The 17,995-nt window shown below is 38.0% G+C and overlaps 2 protein-coding genes across 7 annotated transcripts; both read left to right on the forward strand.

Annotated features, from left to right (window-relative positions):
- Positions 1-167: 167 nt before the first annotated feature.
- On the forward strand, positions 168-11,153 carry LOC131329804 (uncharacterized). 6 transcript variants are annotated; one of them, XR_009200851.1, is made up of 7 exons: positions 168-828; positions 1,986-2,126; positions 3,116-3,350; positions 8,189-8,402; positions 8,485-8,688; positions 9,731-9,757; positions 10,194-10,421. XR_009200851.1 is itself a non-coding variant. In XM_058363181.1 (5 exons), exons 1-5 carry the CDS (start codon positions 439-441, stop codon positions 8,600-8,602), a joined length of 1,107 nt encoding a protein of 368 aa, XP_058219164.1. In that variant the 5' UTR covers positions 170-438; the 3' UTR covers positions 8,603-10,421. The 6 variants fall into 6 exon arrangements, 1 of the variants encoding a protein (XP_058219164.1); XR_009200849.1 differs by having other exon boundaries at positions 169-828; positions 8,180-8,402; XR_009200852.1 differs by lacking the exon at positions 9,731-9,757.
- Positions 11,154-14,005: 2,852 nt separating this feature from the next.
- LOC131329167 (protein SENSITIVE TO PROTON RHIZOTOXICITY 1) lies at positions 14,006-17,995 on the forward strand. The gene is made up of 3 exons (XM_058362248.1): positions 14,006-14,392; positions 15,683-16,129; positions 16,814-17,995. The coding sequence occupies exons 2-3, from the start codon at positions 15,718-15,720 to the stop codon at positions 17,854-17,856; spliced, it is 1,455 nt and encodes a 484-aa protein (XP_058218231.1). The 5' UTR covers positions 14,006-14,392; positions 15,683-15,717; the 3' UTR covers positions 17,857-17,995.

Here is a 17,995-nt window from a genome sequence, read left to right on the forward strand (position 1 = left end):
ATTACTTATATTTTCAATCATTACTTTATTTGTCTCTACACTCATTACCTACAAATCCAAAATCCCAAAACGAACGGGTAATGATTCTTAAATCTTAATCGCCTATCTCTCAAGTTTGCATTTTCGAAGGTCCTACGGTGTTAAAGATATAGGGGAGAAACGGGTTTCGCGCTCAAAGGCAGCTGAAATAACGGAGGGTAGCCGGAAAGGCCAAATTGGAACTGCTTAACCATGGGGTTTTAGTTGTACAAAGAACAAATATAGGATTTGATTTTAGAAGTCGTTGAAACTGAAGAAGGTTTCTTATGCAATTTTCCCAAAAAGCAACTGGGCTGCTGGTCTGGGCTATTGAATTCGCCCATTTGCAAGAAATAACTGCAGCCCTTTTAACCGAAGTGGATGTGGTAGTAAACAACATCAACGCTTTTGTCATTGGAAATGTTCGAAGCAGCTGTTGTTTCGGCTCATGTTGGCATCACCACCACCACCACTGCCCCATGTCTTGCTACCTTAGGAATCAACCAAAGAACCAAACCCAAAGCGCTAAAGTTATGGAAACTCAGAGCCCCTGCTGCTGATTTATCTGGGGCCCTGACTCGAACAGTTGGTGGGCAATTGATGCAACACGTCAATAACAACTTTGAAAGCTTCAGTGAAGTGAATGAAAGCGAAATTATAGAGAAGAAGAGGAGGAGGAGGAAGAGGAGGGTTTTCTTCTTGGACGTTAATCCTCTCTGTTACAAAGGAAGCACACCCAGCTTACTCTCGTTTGCTCATTGGATTTCCCTTTTCTTCTCTCAAGTCAGCCTTGCCGACCCTGTTATTGCTGTAAGCAACTTTATTTTTTTGTGTGGAATTATTATGCAGTAGTTAGAATCTTTGTTGGAACCTACTATCGAAATTGTGGTGTATTGATACAATGCTATGTGGGGTTCATGAATTTGGTAGAGCATCTCCACTCGTTACCCTTTTTTTCTACCCAAACTCAAAAATTTGAGTAGAAGCATTAAAAACTCATGTCCAGTGGCATACCCTTCGCCTACCCATTTTGTGTTTTACCCTTTTTCTTACCCGAATCCAAATCCGTTTTCTCAACTCCTCTTTTCACTTTCTTAGTACAAATTGCCATTTGAAACCCAAATGAGGGGAAAATGTGGAGGAAAACATACAACCAATAGAATTGGGTAAAAATTAGGGTTTAATATTGGAGGAGGCATACCCAAATGGATTTTTGACCCAAGAATTTACCCAAATTTGGGTTAAAAAAAGGGTCAAGGCCAGAGATGCGAAAAAGATAGTTCTTCCTTAGTTTTAATGTTCATTACTAAACATTAAAACATTGAGGAAAACAAAAGAGGCTACAAGTATGTGGGGATTTTTTTTTCCAGTTCTAGATATCATTGCTAGTCTTTTATATTGTTACTGGGTTTTTCATAACTAGGAGAGAAGTGCAGCTTTCCTCTTCTGACCTTTTCCTTACTTGAGAAGAAGGTTTTGGTCCTTATGCGACAAAGATTTTAGTTACAAGGTCCAAACAAAAATTTCAATGTGGATCTGAGAAATCATGTCAATGATTAGCTAGCTTACACCCGAAGGTAATGTAGGAAGTACAAAACTATGGATGTATCGAGACCCTTTTTCATGATATGTTTAGTCAGCTTAAGCAATCAGACAAATCATTTTACACACCTGGGAAGAATCTCGAACAAATAAATACTTAAAGGCCATACTAAGTGCACAATTATGCTTATAACTGTAAAGGAATGAGAGGTTAATAGCTAGACAACCTTACTCTGGCTTTTTGTTAAGGGCAGCCGTGAATTGAAAATTGAATCTGCGCCACAAATAAGATAGTACTTGATATCTTGGCAGCTCACCACCACTTTTATGCCTCTGTATATGTATATTGATTTACATAGCTGTAAATTGCTATTATTCTTCTCCTCATTTGTTTTTTAACCTCTCTACTGGAATATTGTTTGTAGGTTATAGACGGGGAAAGAGGCAATGAGTATCGAAGACAATTGTTACCTTCCTACAAGTCAAAAAGGAGAAACTTCTCTAAAGGTCCTGTTTGGAGGTCACATCGTGCTGTCATTGATGTGCTCCAGAAATTAAACGCGCCAGTGAGTCAATCTTCTTATTCACTTCTTATGTATTATGGATATCTTTGAAGCCCTTATTGGCTTCTGAACTCTGAAGTTTTAGGATGTCATATTAGCTGTTAATCTGGTATATCATGCTTTATTACCTCCGAAGGTCATTCGGTACTTTCGTTGTTATGGTAAGTCATAAGAAACACTGTTTTTTATTTTTGTAAAATAGGATTGTTTGACTTAGAAACTCATAAATATAAAATTGCATCTCATGATAATTGAGAAGTGGGGATGTTTACTGTTTACAACACAAGCATTCCATCCCCGAGACATTTTTCTCTTGTTCCTTTCCCTTCTTTCAACCTATGGAGCTTAAACCATTTCCTAATGCATTCTTTTATTTACAAGGAGTATACAAAAGAGTCTCAGCTTAAATCCAGTGATGTGTGATGAGGGAAGGGGCTATATTTCTTTTATAAACATAGAGACCACGGTGCCTTATCAGTTCGAAGTACTTCATCCAGATTTTTTACTTTCAGATAGCGTGGTTTGTAGATTAATTTTGGGCAACGCTATTCCCAACAACAACTATTTGATGTTTTCAAGTCTCAAATGAAACCTTCATATTTATTGGACCAATAAGACAACAAAAATGGGATAGTTAATCCTTGGGAGAGGAGATGGGTTCATTACATGTTGCATCTGTATACTGTGATTGTCTCCATTTCTGCGTAGACGTATTTTGGAAGATTATTTGTCTTGGCTAGTGCTGGTTCAGCAAGTTGGCAGGAATGACAGAAAAACAGTGTATTGCTTTCCTCTTTTTGGTTATTTTGGGATGACATTTCATTTGGCTCAACATTACAAGCATCTGACTACTATTATTCGGTCGACGCTGTGAGTCACTCCCCATCACATTCTTCAAAGAATAACGATTAAACATGTTGGATATTGATGATTTTATATATTATAGTTTTAGTTTCACTGGGTTCATTTGGTGAGAATGAAATTTGTTGCAGATTGTGAAAATTGAAGGGCACGAAGCAGATGATGTTGTGGCTACACTTGTTGATGAAGTTTTACGAAGAGGGTATCGAGTGGTCATTGCCTCTCCAGACAAAGATTTCAAGCAACTCATCTCTGAGGATGTGCAAATTGTTATGCCCATGCATAAGTCTGACAATTGGTCATTTTACACCATAAAGCACTATAAAGCACAGTATCACTGTGATCCATCCTCTGATTTGAGTCTTAGTAAGTATGTGACGAATCTTTTCAGATTTCCTTTTCATGAACTTACCATATGGGGTATATCTGAGATCTCATTTGTGACGAGGTATAATTATATTCAATATGGAGCAATTCGGGAACTTGAAGACCATTTAAATTTGTATATATCTATTGCTTGTTCTACAAATTAGGTTTTGCTGCTTCTTTTTTTCTCTTTGTTTTTTCAATTGAGTGGGGTGAAGATCAAATATCTTGGGGAGGGAAAGGAATTTGATGCTAGGATCATTCAGGAAGGAGGGAATTTGCTTATGAAAAAGGGAAACTGTCAAAAGAGATTGTAGGGGGACTCTCACAGGCTCCGTTGTTCAGTCCTTAGTTGTTCATTCTTCCCAAATCCCAGTGAAATCCTTCTATTGGAATTGAAAGTCTGCGTTCTGGTTTTGTTGAGCAAAAAAAAAAAAAGTCTGCATTTTGGTTTTTCTCTCTTTTTGTCGCACCAAAATTCCAATTTGATTTTGGTGTATATGCATTTTCAGGAGAAGGTTACTGACGCAGCGGAAATAACAAAGAGATTAGTTGCGTACTAATCAGAACGGGATAGGTACTCGTAGCCACGAGCAGTTCTTGAATCCTCAAGAAGAAAGACAAAAGTCTGAAATATTATTGATTAAAAGTTTAAAAGTTTTTATAATTGAATAGGTTACAGCCCTTTTTATAAGACCCTAACCCTAGAAATCCTACTGTAAAAGAAATAATAAATCATGCCAAAACAAGCGGCATTAAATAAAAGATATTTCCTAATTAATTAAAATAAAATCCTAATTCTTATTGACCAAGAATCCTAATAAAGGTAGAAATCAAAATCAACTGAATATGGAAAGTTAATAATTCTAACCTAAACGAAAATATTCCTAGCCAAAATCTTATTCTAAAACAATAAAAATAAAATACAAAAACTCTCCATTTTTGTCCTACATCAGTCTCCTTTTCTTCAAAAGAACTCGCCCTCGAGTTCTCATTAGAAACTTGCCACCTTCCATTCCAAAGAAATAGATATTTGGAATACTTCAACTCCTTTCTTAACTTCAAATAAAAATTCAAAGAAAAGTATACTTGTAAAGATTGTTTCTCAGCTTGCTTCAACTCATTGATATGATTTACTAAACGGGTATTGACAATTAATGCAAACGGCTCCACCCCGAGAAAATCAACAAAGTGAACCTTAAGCTGATGTTGCAAGTTCTCTTGATGTTGTTTCATCTCAAAATTGCTTGACCCCTTAAGAATTGGCGCCGTACTATTAAGGGTAGTTCCAAATAGTTTCTTCACAATTGCTGTTGCATGGTGCAATTCAACGGCCACTTCAACTTCAACAGTATCGTTAGCAACCTTTGTGTCTTGAAAATTATTGCCCACCATAAGGGTGTCCTTTTCTAGTGGCACATGTACTCCAATTGTAGATAATTGAATGGCCTCAAAAGAGTGTTTGTCCACTAAAGTAGTAGTATTCACAATGAACTCGATGCTTTTTTCTTCCTTTGGTTTATCTATGTCGTCATCTACCCTTTCAACTGTAGCAACTTGAAGGGCCTCTTTGTAACAAACATCCATCTTGCTATTGTGCAGTTCACTTATATTAGTATCAACCACCTCCAATGTACAATTATTTTGGTCCTCAACAACTTGATCACCAACATCCGTTTCGATTTTCGTATCATCAACTTGAATCGCAACCTCTTTAACAACTTCTTTGTCGGCATCAAGTTCAACCCGATCTTCTTCCTTTTTTATCTCATACCCATTCCATTCATCAAGAATTGAAATTATATCTGAGCTTGAAAATTCTTGGAAGGATTGTTTAGACTCAAGCTTCCTTCGATACTCTTGATATAACATTTGTGCGTGATTTGTCTGAAGAAATCTATCACTCATCAATCGTCTCATCTTAGGCCATGTCCTAATGGGTTGTTTATATTGTCGTAGTCTGTCGGACTGCAATCGTTCCCACCACGTAGAAACATAGCCATATAATTTACGAGCCACATATTTGACCTCCTTCTCTTCAGGAATATCCGTGTAGAACTCAAAGAATTTATCTACTTTACGAAACCAATAAATGAAATTCTCAGGATGGCAATAACCATGAAAAGTAGGAATTATTGGTTCTACCTGAAAAGTTGGAAAGTCGACATCTGTGCGATAAAATCCTTCGGACCTTGAATGTCGCTTCTTCGACTGATATCCATAATAATCCTCAAATAACTCGTCTTCAGATTCATCCTCACTATCAAGTTGATAATATGAATATCTTCCAGAGACGTTTTGATTAATAGGTGGGTTGCGGGCAAATCCCTCAACGCGGTTCCTATCAACTTTGTGTTTAACAGGTTGACCATGGGCAAATCCCTTGGTGCGAGTCCTGTTAAATTCTTCCCTACGATCATCGTCAATAGGCTTTGTGTATCTTCCACGGACGAATGCCATCGAACCAGGAAAAAGCGTGGCTCTGATACCACTTGACGCAGCGGAAATAACAAAGAGATTAGTTGCGTACTAATCAGAACGGGATAGGTACTCGTAGCCACGAGCAGTTCTTGAATCCTCAAGAAGAAAGACAAAAGTCTGAAATATTATTGATTAAAAGTTTAAAAGTTTTTATAATTGAATAGGTTACAGCCCTTTTTATAAGACCCTAACCCTAGAAATCCTACTGTAAAAGAAATAATAAATCATGCCAAAACAAGCGGCATTAAATAAAAGATATTTCCTAATTAATTAAAATAAAATCCTAATTCTTATTGACCAAGAATCCTAATAAAGGTAGAAATCAAAATCAACTGAATATGGAAAGTTAATAATTCTAACCTAAACGAAAATATTCCTAGCCAAAATCTTATTCTAAAACAATAAAAATAAAATACAAAAACTCTCCATTTTTGTCCTACATCAGTTACAGATTTCAATTGTCCACTATTCATTTACAATTTGGCCTTAATTTCTCACCTTATACATACACTTATGTGTCTTAGAATCTTTTGCATTGATTTGAATCTCCTTAACTGAGTTAAGTTTCCTGATTTTAATTGAGTTTGGTATGCTACATATTCTTCCGAGCTTCCAATAAAAACTGATTGTTATCTTTCTAACTAATGCACTGGGTTGTCATTAGGTTTAATGAGCTTTTTCACATTGCACACATTTTGGGTCCAAATTGCCAAACTTGGGAGAGATGTGGCAAGTATTAGGCCTGGATAGGCTATGCATCTTCCCCAGTGTCAGGGTGTGTGGGTAGGGATGCCACCCTCTTCACTAATGAAGGATGCGTATTGTGTGATAGATTGATGGGCTATTGTAGCCCTGAAGGTGATTTGGGATACCAACAAGATCCTGAAGGCTCGGAGTGCCAAAGGCGGAGGAGGAGAGAGCCCAAGGCAGATCCTAGAGAGAGAGGGGTAGAAGAGAGACCAAGACCAATACCGTGTAATGTGTTGGACAAAGGCAAGGGTCCTTTATATAGGAGAGAGAGATGGCTTGAACTCTATAGCACCAACACTCCAAAAGGGCGCCGTGTCCACGTATTGGACACGGCGGGGACACGTATTGGACACGCCACATGGCGTGTCCGATAATTTTTATTAATTTTTGATAGGGGACACGGCATGGACATGGCTGGGGACACGCCGGGGACACGGCTAGGGGTCAAAATGTAATATTTTAAAAAAATTTGGGGGTTAATATGAAATTATTCAAAACATTTGGGTTAAACTGTAATTTTTCCTTTGAAATTTTTTTATACAATTTGTGAAATTATTCATATACAATGGTTCATAATTTTTTATATATATATGTACATATATTTATTTTTTATTTATTTATACACGTGGCGTGTCCCCCGCCGTGTCTGTATCCCCATTTTTTTAGAATTCCCGTGTCCCGTGTCCGTGTCCGTGTCCGTATTCGTGTCCGTATCCGTATTCGTGTCCGTGCTACATAGGGCTTGAAGTCCAGCTGGACTGAGGACATGTGGAAGGTCTTTAATGGCTATTGCCGGAAGGTCGCAGGCCTATGAGGCCAGAAGTCAGACCTAAGACTAATAGAGATGTGTCATATATAGTAGTCATGTGATGTCTGGGCCCTAGGCCTAAAAGTCTACTGATCAGAAGTCAGTGATAGGGGTTTCAAGTGATAAGGGTGTCGGGTGGTAGGTAAGGATAGTGACGTTTCAATCTACCTCTCTCGGGGTCTTAAACCTCTGATGGGATTTTAGGCCCTCAGACAATCCCTTGAGCCCCAGCCTCCATTCCACAAGCCTTCTCCGGTCCTGAGCAACTTGGGCTAGGGAATAGGCCGTCCTTCATGCTAACCTCGGGGTTGACCTTCGTTCATGGTGACCCTCACTCCTTCAGTCCTTAAGACGGAGTGCCATGTACCCACACATATTGAGCAGAAAGAAGTATCTTATTGGATTCTTAAAGTATCTCCTTCCCAATCGGTACATCTGTAGGTTTAGGAAGCTTTATGGTGTGTATCAGGTTCAACTACATTGATGAATTACAGGTTACCTAATTTACATGGACAGAACAAACCGAAAGGAAGGAGTGTAAATTGATAAACAAGCTATACGGTCCCTCTATCAGCTTACCATAAAGTTGATACAAGTAAGATATTCGTTTGAGCAAGACCTACTATCGTATGCTTCTTTTAGTAGTTCAGGTGACTGGCAGCAACGATGACCCAAGTTGGGATAATAACCATGTGCTCTGCATTATTAACATCTATGATGTTCAGAACCTTTTTGCCGATCATGTACTTTGAATTTGTATCACTTTTCTGAACATAGTTATTTTTCTTAGGATCCATAGTGGGCGATGAGGTTGATGGAGTTCCTGGGATTCAACATTTAGTTCCCAGTTTTGGTAGGAAGACTACACTCAAACTCTTGAGAAAACATGGTTCATTGGAAAACTTACTAAATGCTGCAGCAGTAAGAACTGTGGGCAAACCATATGTTCAAGACACCCTAACGAAGCATGCTGATTACCTACGAAGGAATTATGAAGTTCTTTCTTTAAGGAGGTAATGTCTGTCATCATGTAGCCGTATCCTTCGAGTTTAATAATTCCGGTTGCTGATGTTTCTGGATCACACCACGATGCAGGGATGTTGATGTTCGTCTTCAAGAGGACTGGTTATCTGAGAGAAAAACCTGCAATGACTCAGTTATCTTGACTGAATTCTCGAAGCTGTTGGACGAAACTCAGAAGCTTAATCAGTGAAACATAACCCATTCTTCGAGTGGATAACCTTCAAAAGGTCTAAGACATTTTAAAGGATGCATTGAAGATCTATCCTCTTCTGTAAGGTATTTGTTTATTCGTGGTTCAATTCCAGAATCTCCTGTAATACCCCGAGTTTTAATTATGTTCAGAATTTAAGTATGTGTTGAGCTTGATGTTAATTATGTGATTTTGGCTTTGTTTTGCTAGTTTATTAGGAAATGGAACATAGGTGGTTATAGGTCACACCGACACATGATAGTTTTTAAGAAAATTTAGGATATTTCTTCTTAGACTTGGATTGAAGCCTAATTTGGTAAGTACATGCCTAGAGGAGTAAAATTTCTTGTTCTTGATGTTCAAATTTTTTTGCTAGAAGTGCTTAATCTATGTGGGTTTTAGGTAGAGATTGAAGTTTATATTGAAAACCCATGAACCTCATTTAAATTCCTAGAAATTGACATGTTTAAAGTTTGTGTAATTCATGAATTTGGTATATTTGAGGTTGCCCATGAGTATGTTCAAGTTTGCTTATGTTTTGTGAAGTTTCTGTATGAGTTTTGATGTGAATTTTAGGGTTTTACTTCAGAATTTCGTACAGCTTGTGGGCAGGCAATTTAGAGCTTCAACAGAATTGAATCTGCCATGTTCTTGAGGAATTTTTCTCACCAACTTCCCGACCTTAATATTTTTTGATATTTTTATTGAAGATGCCTGTATGTGTCTATTTTATTGTGTAAAATTTTCAGAACCTAAATCAAAATGTGGAAGGAGTTAAAATTCGTTAACCGACCTGCTGTTGTGGTATTTGCAGTGCTGACAGCATTGTCGCACTTTACGGAAACGGTCATATTTTTTTGCTCGAGCGATGAAATCGCGATCCGTTTTCTGATTTTGAAACTAGACTCATAGACCTAAAAAAATGCATGAAGATTGTGTTTTAGTTATTCTTGTGCAAAGTCAGTTTTTGCGTTAAAGTGAATGGAACTGCAGATTCTGTGACTATTTTCTTGAGGCTAGTTATCTAACTTCTTAAATTGTTCTTAAATGTGTTTAGGACCTTATTTAAGTTATATCTAAGTATGTTTAACAGTTTCTAATTGGGTTTCCATTGCCTAATTGTTATAGGAAGTTCAGGTGGTTCGTAGAATCGAGGTGAGTGATTTAATACCTAAACACATGATTTTAAACTTGTTTTCCTTAATGAGCTTATTTGAACAAGTTTTATAAATTGTGTACTCCATGGAATAACAATGGAAGGTGGACCTATTTGTGAAATATTTGCGAATCTATTTAATGGCATTCCCAATGTCCGGTCTTGCTAGGGGACGGCTTAATGGCTAGCAAGGGTGTTTGAGGTTGGTGTGTGTTTTGGGATATTGCGTAGACGTTTGGCTTATCCACTACCGGGGACGCCTGGTAGCTTTTGAATTTTGAATAACGGAATGTGCATTATATTTGGCTTATGGATTTGAGTTCTTTGTTTTGAAATACTATCAAATTATTTTGCATTGTCCATGGAAGGCATGTGAGTTAAGTATTAATCATTCACACGAGCTTTGGCTAATGTAATTTTTTTTCCACCTTTCAGGAAGGGACGCGTAGTGTGGTGGCATGTTTACTTTTGAGATGTGTTGTATATTTGGAAGCTTGTAGGAAGAAAGTTATGTTTCATGATCACTTAGTTTTGTATATGGTTTGTTTAGCTTTCGAGTTTGTAAGTAAGCTCAGCTCTGAGAGGTTTACCTTTTGGTTTGTAAAACCTATGTAAGACTTTGGGTTGTTATCAATAAAAAGCTAGCTTTTGCTTCCGCTGTTATGTTTTAGTCCCTTTTGATTATCACTTGTTTATGTGATATTTGATTTGTGATTTGGCCTTAGTGAGAAATCACTGGCATTTGTCATGATTAAGACCTCAAGGGGCGGGTCAGGGTCGTGACATCTCCTAGGTGGGATGATGAATTGATCCTTCAATCTTGGTCTCTTAGAATCATGCTGCATTAAGAAAATTAGATGCCTTTTTCCCATGGATCATTTGAACTAGTTGAAGAACATGTTTTGGTAATGAGAAGAGAAGATATCAAGCTTCCAGGTTTTGAGGCCCAGAAGGGAATTGGTCAATATCGAGAACAGTATCAGTAAAATCATCTACGAAAGCTATTCTGTGATTACAAGTTTGTCAATTATACTAATACTGTCTGCAGATGGAAAATAATTTGATTGAAGGTCTCAAGGACAAAATAATTTTTCATAGCTTTTGGGGAGTTGTTGGGGGCTGAACATTCTAAAGTAACCGTACCCTTATTTGAGCTTTCTAATAGCTTCCTAATTGTCATTCCCATATCTCTTGTACTTCTATTTTTTCCCCTTCCTGGAAGTCTCATTGAAAGAATTAATTGGAGTTCGGAGTTCTTCGGCAAAGCAGAAACTTCGGGGAAAGGAATTAGTGGTTGTCAAGTGAACAAGGTCCTTTTGTAGTTGAACTGTAGGGTGATTACTCGTGTACATTTGCATTTATTTCCTAGTTTTCCTAGTAAAAAGCCCTTGTGGCACATATTTCATAGTTGTCCTAGTAAAAAACCCTTGTGGAATCTGTATTGTATAGATGTTGCATCCAAAGTTGTAATTCAGAAGTTCCATAACTGGATGAAGCGAAATGGTATCCAGCACAAGGCACCCCATATTTTGTAGTCTCTAAAATTTTGGGATGAGCTCTTCGGCGTACCTTATTTCTTCATATTCCTCAAAATTGTCATTTTTGAACTCCCTCACGGGTCCAAACCACTGATCCGGATCTTTCAACTCGTACACTTGCTGAAAAGAAGTATCTGCAAAAACTTAGCTTGATCGACATGCATAGGCATATGGACAAATCATATTTTGTTTGATATAACAAATAAGTTCAAAATATATTTTACTCCATTTTTTGGAACAAGATATAATTCTTTTTGTGCGCCTACAACTGTCCTATGACTCCAATTTTTTAGAGAAATCTCTATTTGCAAGGGTCATAAGATGGACGGCTTGAATCATCGTCGTAGGTTCCTATTGGAGCCCATGAAAAATGGCATTTTGGAGGTGTATGGAGAGATGGTGTACATAAGGGATCTGACATCTTGATTTATACTTGTTTTAAAGAGTTGAACGTCTTATTTTTATGAGTTGCCTATGTGATTACGAGGTAAGAGCAAGGATCCCTAGAGCCTAGAAGTGTGATTCGATATACTATATTGGAGTAATTGCTAGTTGACATTCTCGAAGTAAAAGTGAAAGTGGAGTGAAAGCAGCCCTAAAGCGGAATTGAGAGACGACTCAGTGGCTCAAAAATAACCCTATGTCGTTTTTTATAGGTTTTTTTTTTTTTTAAATGGCAGGAGATTTCTTTGATACGAGATAAACATACTACAAAGAGAGTTAATTATTCCAAACAGAGACAAAAATCAGGAGGCCTAGATTTGCTAGCTTATAACTCTAGAACCTCACAAACTAATACGATGATCCCTTAATCATCAGTTAGCTTTTGACAAGTGGATCCCCAAACCAACAAATAAAACCCCAACAAAATCACCAAACTGGAGGAAACTCGGCCAGGAGAAAGACTCATGACAAGAAACTGGAGAGAAAACCACAAAAAAACAAATCGAAGAGCAATAGAAATAAAATCTCATAAACAACACCCAACCTATCAAGCACTCCTACTTCGGCGAACCAAGTGATCACAAGAACGGACTCCGACAACCACATCTGCAAGCTAATCCACAAACTCGAGATGCACCTTAGTGACAGAACACCGGCGACTACGTGATGGAGATGGTGGAGGAGGTGCGGTGGTGGAGAAGATGAGAGGGTCTAGGCGGCTGGAGGCGTAGGGGTAGGGCGAGGGTGGAGGACGGTGAAAGGGGAAGATAGATCTCCCCGATCAATCTCCAAAACTCCAAAATAGAGAATGAATGTAACATATTGAGAAAAAATTTTGTAATTTATTTTCTATTTTATTAAACATTTTGTACTTTATGAATGGATCTGTTGTCCCTTTTAGAGATTTGATCTCCAAAATTGATGTGTGGTCTCCATTTTTGGAGACCCAAAAATAAATTTGAAGACCAAATTTCTGAAAAAGGAAGATGGGTTCCCACCTATAATACAAAAAGTTGAAGTAAAGAGGGGATAAATTACAAAATATTCTCTTTTTTACATGTGCATTTGGAGTATAATGACCCACTCTTGCCTCACACAATATTGTCTGCTTTGGCCGCCCAAACTCCGTATACTTTCCAGTAGGTCACTCATCCCAAAACTACTCTAGGGTGAGCACGCTTAAGCCTTGTACAAGGTAGGATTATAATCTATTACTTATTAGGCCTGTCAATGGACCGGATCCGATTTGAATCCGATCCAAATCTGATAGCGTCAATCCGATAATCCGAATCCGGTAATCCAAATTCGGATCAGATCAGATTGAATTAAATCCGTTATCAATCTGAATCCGAACTTTATTTTTTTTAATTTTTTTTTTTAAAATGGTAAATTTTTTATTTTGAAAAAAAATGTTAAATGTATAAATTAAGTATTAAGTAGTTGAAATAAAATATTCACAATTTCACCTTGGAATCCAATTTTAAGATGATCCATGAATTCGATTTTATCTTTAAATCTCTATAAACATATTCAAATTGAATTTTCATAATGCAGTTTCTAAATCTGTAAGAAATTCACTAAGCATGAAAAGTTCAAAAGATAGGTAACTTCAGTCGATTTTCTGTTTTTTTTATTTCTCGAGTCAAGATGACTATCTAAATTAGAAAATTTTGACGAAAAAGAAACAAAAATTCGATAAACATAAAAATAAAAATTATTAATTAAAAATAATTAAATTGTGCCAAGTACCATATTAGGTTGATTACTCGGGTACGGCCTAGTGGTATGAGAAATCAAATAAGTACTTGTTTTTTATGATGTCGCATATTCGAATTCGAATTCAAATGGTCAAATACTCTAAACTTTAGTTCTACTTAAAAATTTGTGCGGTCATTAATTTTGCAAGCTGATCTGATATGGACATCCGATCATGAAAGAAAGTAAAATGTTAGATCATCACATTACAAATACTACGATTATTTGCAGGCATGGCAAAACAGAAAACAATTTACTGCTTGTCCTTTGTTTCTTTTGCCGACCTGCACTGCGCTTTCCCAGAAGCAGCACAAGGAAGGAGGAGGAAGTCATTGGGGTCAGCGTTTGTATCGGTGGCGTGACCCCCTGGCTAATCCCCCCACCCTAGTTCACCCTCCCCATTACATTATCCTATTCAACAAAACCCGGTCAAATTTTCACGTGTAGATACATATAAAATTAATATATAGTACTACTAGGAGAGAGAGAGAGAGAGAGAGAGAGAGAGAGAGAGAGAGAATCATCCAGTTGGTTTGGTGGGTCGTAGAAGAACTCCCAATCAGAGCCATTCTAGCTTGTGTCCATTAGTAGGGGGCATTTTTATTTTTAAGAAGACAAGATAACGCTGAAAGTAGATCAAATCACATTTGACCCCTGGACACACGGTTGTGATTGATGGGTTTCGGATCAACGGTGCTGGCATATTGGGTTTGACAAATATGGTCCCACTTTGATTAAAAAAATTTACCTCCTTTTGTGCCTCTCTAGAGATGCTCATATATTGCTTCACTTCAGCTCCGTCTCCCTTTTCATTCCTCTCTCTCTTCTTTCTCTCTCTAATTGGAGGTAGCCAAGTCAGAGCAGCCGACAGGGAGCATCCGTCTCATCTTCAATACGGTGAGTCCTCCCTTCTCTCTCTTCTATCACTTATCTGAGTTGGTTATTTTGCTTGGGTTTGGATTACTTTAAGCGATTTCATTGCATATCTTCAGTTTCAGTTTATGTATTAGCCCTTGACTTCTTATTGTTTGTGCTGACTTTTGATTGCTTAAATAGCTTCTAGTTTTAATTGGGCAAATAAAGGTCTGTGGTTTTCATGTGATGTTAGGATCAGTTTGATTGGTAGAATTATTTTTTGATAGCTCAGATATCCGGGTCAGTTTATGCGCATCTGGGCCAGTTTGATTGGTAGAATTAGAGATGTGATTAGATAATAACTAATCTTACAGGTTATACATCCACTTACTGGCCAATCAAACATCACGACCTAACATATATTGAGATGTATTCTGGGTTTGGGCAATCTTGAAATGATGTTTGGGATCTTGTTTTATCTTCATTAAGATCTAGTTTTAGGTTGATGGACGATTTCTCGGTAGGAATTTCGTTATCCCAATCCCAACCAACCAAACACCCTCCTTTTGGTGGCGAGATTCGGATTGGAAGGATTTACTGATAATTTCTAAGCTGGAGGGTGCGTAAAGCTTATGTGTGAGTATTTGGATCTCCAAGTTTGGGTTCGAATTTAAAGATGTTTGATATACTTCTTCTTTTGGGTTAAAACTTGAGAGTGCGTGGCTTTTTTTTTTACAAATAAACTATCTTCTGAGAATAAATCGAGTAATCGACCACTGCAGCTTTATCCACCAATGGACAATACGAATTGAGTTTGCCCCCATCTTCCTCTGGGCCTCTACTAATAGCTTCAAACTTGAGTTTTCTTTTATCATGAAAAAATTCGCTCTTTTTGCTTGTTTTTTCCTCTTTTTTTTTTTTTTTTCTTGTGAGGAGAAGTCAAGGGCAGCCGTTTTATTTCCTCTGTTACATTCTTAGTGATTCATTTAAGTTGTGTTTGGATTGTGTTCTTGAAGAGGGATGTCTAGAGGGAAAGGGAAAGCGAAACCTGAGAAATAAATGAAGTTCCGACACTTCATTGTCATGTAACGTTTTCCTTACAAGTTCATCGTCTAAAATGGCAGCCTTCCAGTTCGAAAGACGGCATATTAGTATCCTTGTGCATTTTCAGCTCTTCGAAATTCAATTATACATGTGCCTTCCTGTTGGACAGACTTACATATTAGTATCCTTATGTGTTTCCTATGGCTTGTTTGTTTCTCCTCCTTTTCATTTATTGTGCTTGCAAGTCTGATGAATATCTTCTATCTCACGCCTATTGCATCTTTTCAGAATCGATTTCGTACATCTGAGGGGGAGAATTTGAAATGGATCTTAAGGAGATACCGAAGAAAGTACCCCCTGATCACCAATCTTTCAACAATTTCAATCTGCAGCAGTGTCAGCAGAAGTGGGAAGAAGAAGATTCTTCAATGCAAGACTACGAGATGAACACTGAACAAAGCCAGTTCCCAGAATTCAACCAACCATCTGAAGCCCCGTCTTCAGTTACTCCCAATCCAAATAATGAAACTAAAATCCCAGAATGGGATCCAAGGGCAATGCTGAGCAACCTGTCTTTCCTTGAACAAAAGATCCATCAACTCCAAGATTTGGTTCGTTTAATTATGGGCCGTAGAGGCCAGGGTCCCTCTCGGGCTGATGAACTTGTAACTCAGCAACAACAGCTTGTCACTGCTGATCTCACTTCAATTATAGTTCAACTGATTTCCACCGCAGGTAGTATTCGCCCATCAGTATCATGTTGGTTTGCACTCTAATTGATTCATCAAGGCTGTGTGTGGATCATGGAATTCAAAGAGGAATTTACAGAGGGAAGGGGAACCAAATAAGTAGATATAGGTTCTTCACTTTTTGGTTTTCCCCCCTTTAAATCCCTCCAAATACCATCTTCCGAACCTATCTTACCTGGAACGTTGATCATTTGGGTGTGAGGGATCAGGAACATGCACGTGGACACCACCTGCCCTAGATCATTGTACTTTAGGGGTAGACTTCTAAACATTCAAAAGTATTATAATGTTCTAGTGGTAGACCTCCGATCTTTGCAAAATACTATTTTCCATAATTCGTGCAAAATGTTCCCAGGATAGCTTAATGTCTAGTTTTTAGATGTCTTTCCAAAACTCTAGTATCTCCAGATCTTTTGTTTATTAACTCCAGTTTTTTGCGAAAAACTTTGGCAGATGCTTTGGATTGCTAAATTCACCACCAAGGTGTTGTGTTTCCAGGCATGCATGCATGCCAGGAAAAAAAATGTAAATCGCTAGGGTATTGGTTTCTGGTAACAGTGATCCAAAGATCCTAAGCACAGCCTTTTTGTTCAACTTTTAGCTGAGGTAAAAAAAATCTGCTGCTGCCTATCTATCTTCAATTGTCTTTCAACTTGTTTTTTACTTTCAGGTAGTCTTCTCCCTTCTGTAAAGCAAACCCTGTCAGCAAATCCCTCATTTGGTCAACTTGGTGGAGTTGTATTTCCGTCCGGCCCAAATTTTAATGGAAATGGAAACAAGGTTACTGATCAGCCCAACCATGTTGATCTCAAAACTGAACAAAATTGGACTGAAGAACATGAGTCAAAAGATGAAGAAGATGGTGACGAAGGGGAAAACCTTCCACCCGGTTCCTATGAAATCTTGCAACTAGAGAAAGAGGAAATTCTTGCTCCTCACACCCACTTTTGTATGATTTGTGGAAAAGGGTTCAAGAGGGATGCTAATTTACGCATGCACATGAGAGGCCATGGGGATGAGTATAAAACTGCTGCTGCACTAGCAAAACCTAATAAGGAATCGAGCTCTGAGCCAATGCTTATCAAGAGGTATTCATGCCCATATGCCGGTTGCAAGCGGAATAAAGATCATAAAAAGTTTCAGCCTCTTAAGACCATCTTGTGTGTCAAAAACCATTACAAGAGGACCCATTGTGACAAGAGTTACACTTGTAGTAGATGCAACACTAAAAAATTCTCTGTTATTGCGGATCTTAAAACCCATGAAAAGCATTGTGGGAGGGATAAATGGCTTTGTTCATGTGGCACAACATTCTCAAGAAAAGACAAGCTTTTTGGGCATATTACTCTTTTCCAAGGCCACACTCCTGCAATTCCACTGGATGAAACTAAAGGCTCGCTAGTTGGGCCATCTGATATAATGGAGACTACTGAAACAGCGGATAAGGTTGGATTTCTAGGTGTCAACTTCGGCTCAAACATTTCTAATGCGATTGGTGTTCAAAATGTCGGGGATGTTAAGGGGAGTGCTGATGATGATTCTGCGAGTTTTTTCTCGCCATTGAGTTTTGATGCGAGCAATCTTGGGGGGTTCCATGAGTTCCCACGACCTCCATTTGATGATTCAGACACTTCGTTTTCATTTCTGTTGTCTGGATCATTCAATTATGCGCGGAAGAATGGAGGGGAGTCTGGTTCTAATGATCTTGAATGATATGGGAAAGTTGATTTTGGGCTTGTGGAAGGAATCCATTCCATTGTTTCCTTTTGGTATAGGTATTTGTGTGGTAATGTGATTCCATGTACTAGTAATTTCTTGAGCTTTAATAATAGTAGTTCCTTTCTTTCTGTTA

Source organism: Rhododendron vialii, chromosome 6a (assembly GCF_030253575.1).
Source record: "Rhododendron vialii isolate Sample 1 chromosome 6a, ASM3025357v1".
Lineage (NCBI taxonomy): Eukaryota > Viridiplantae > Streptophyta > Magnoliopsida > Ericales > Ericaceae > Rhododendron > Rhododendron vialii.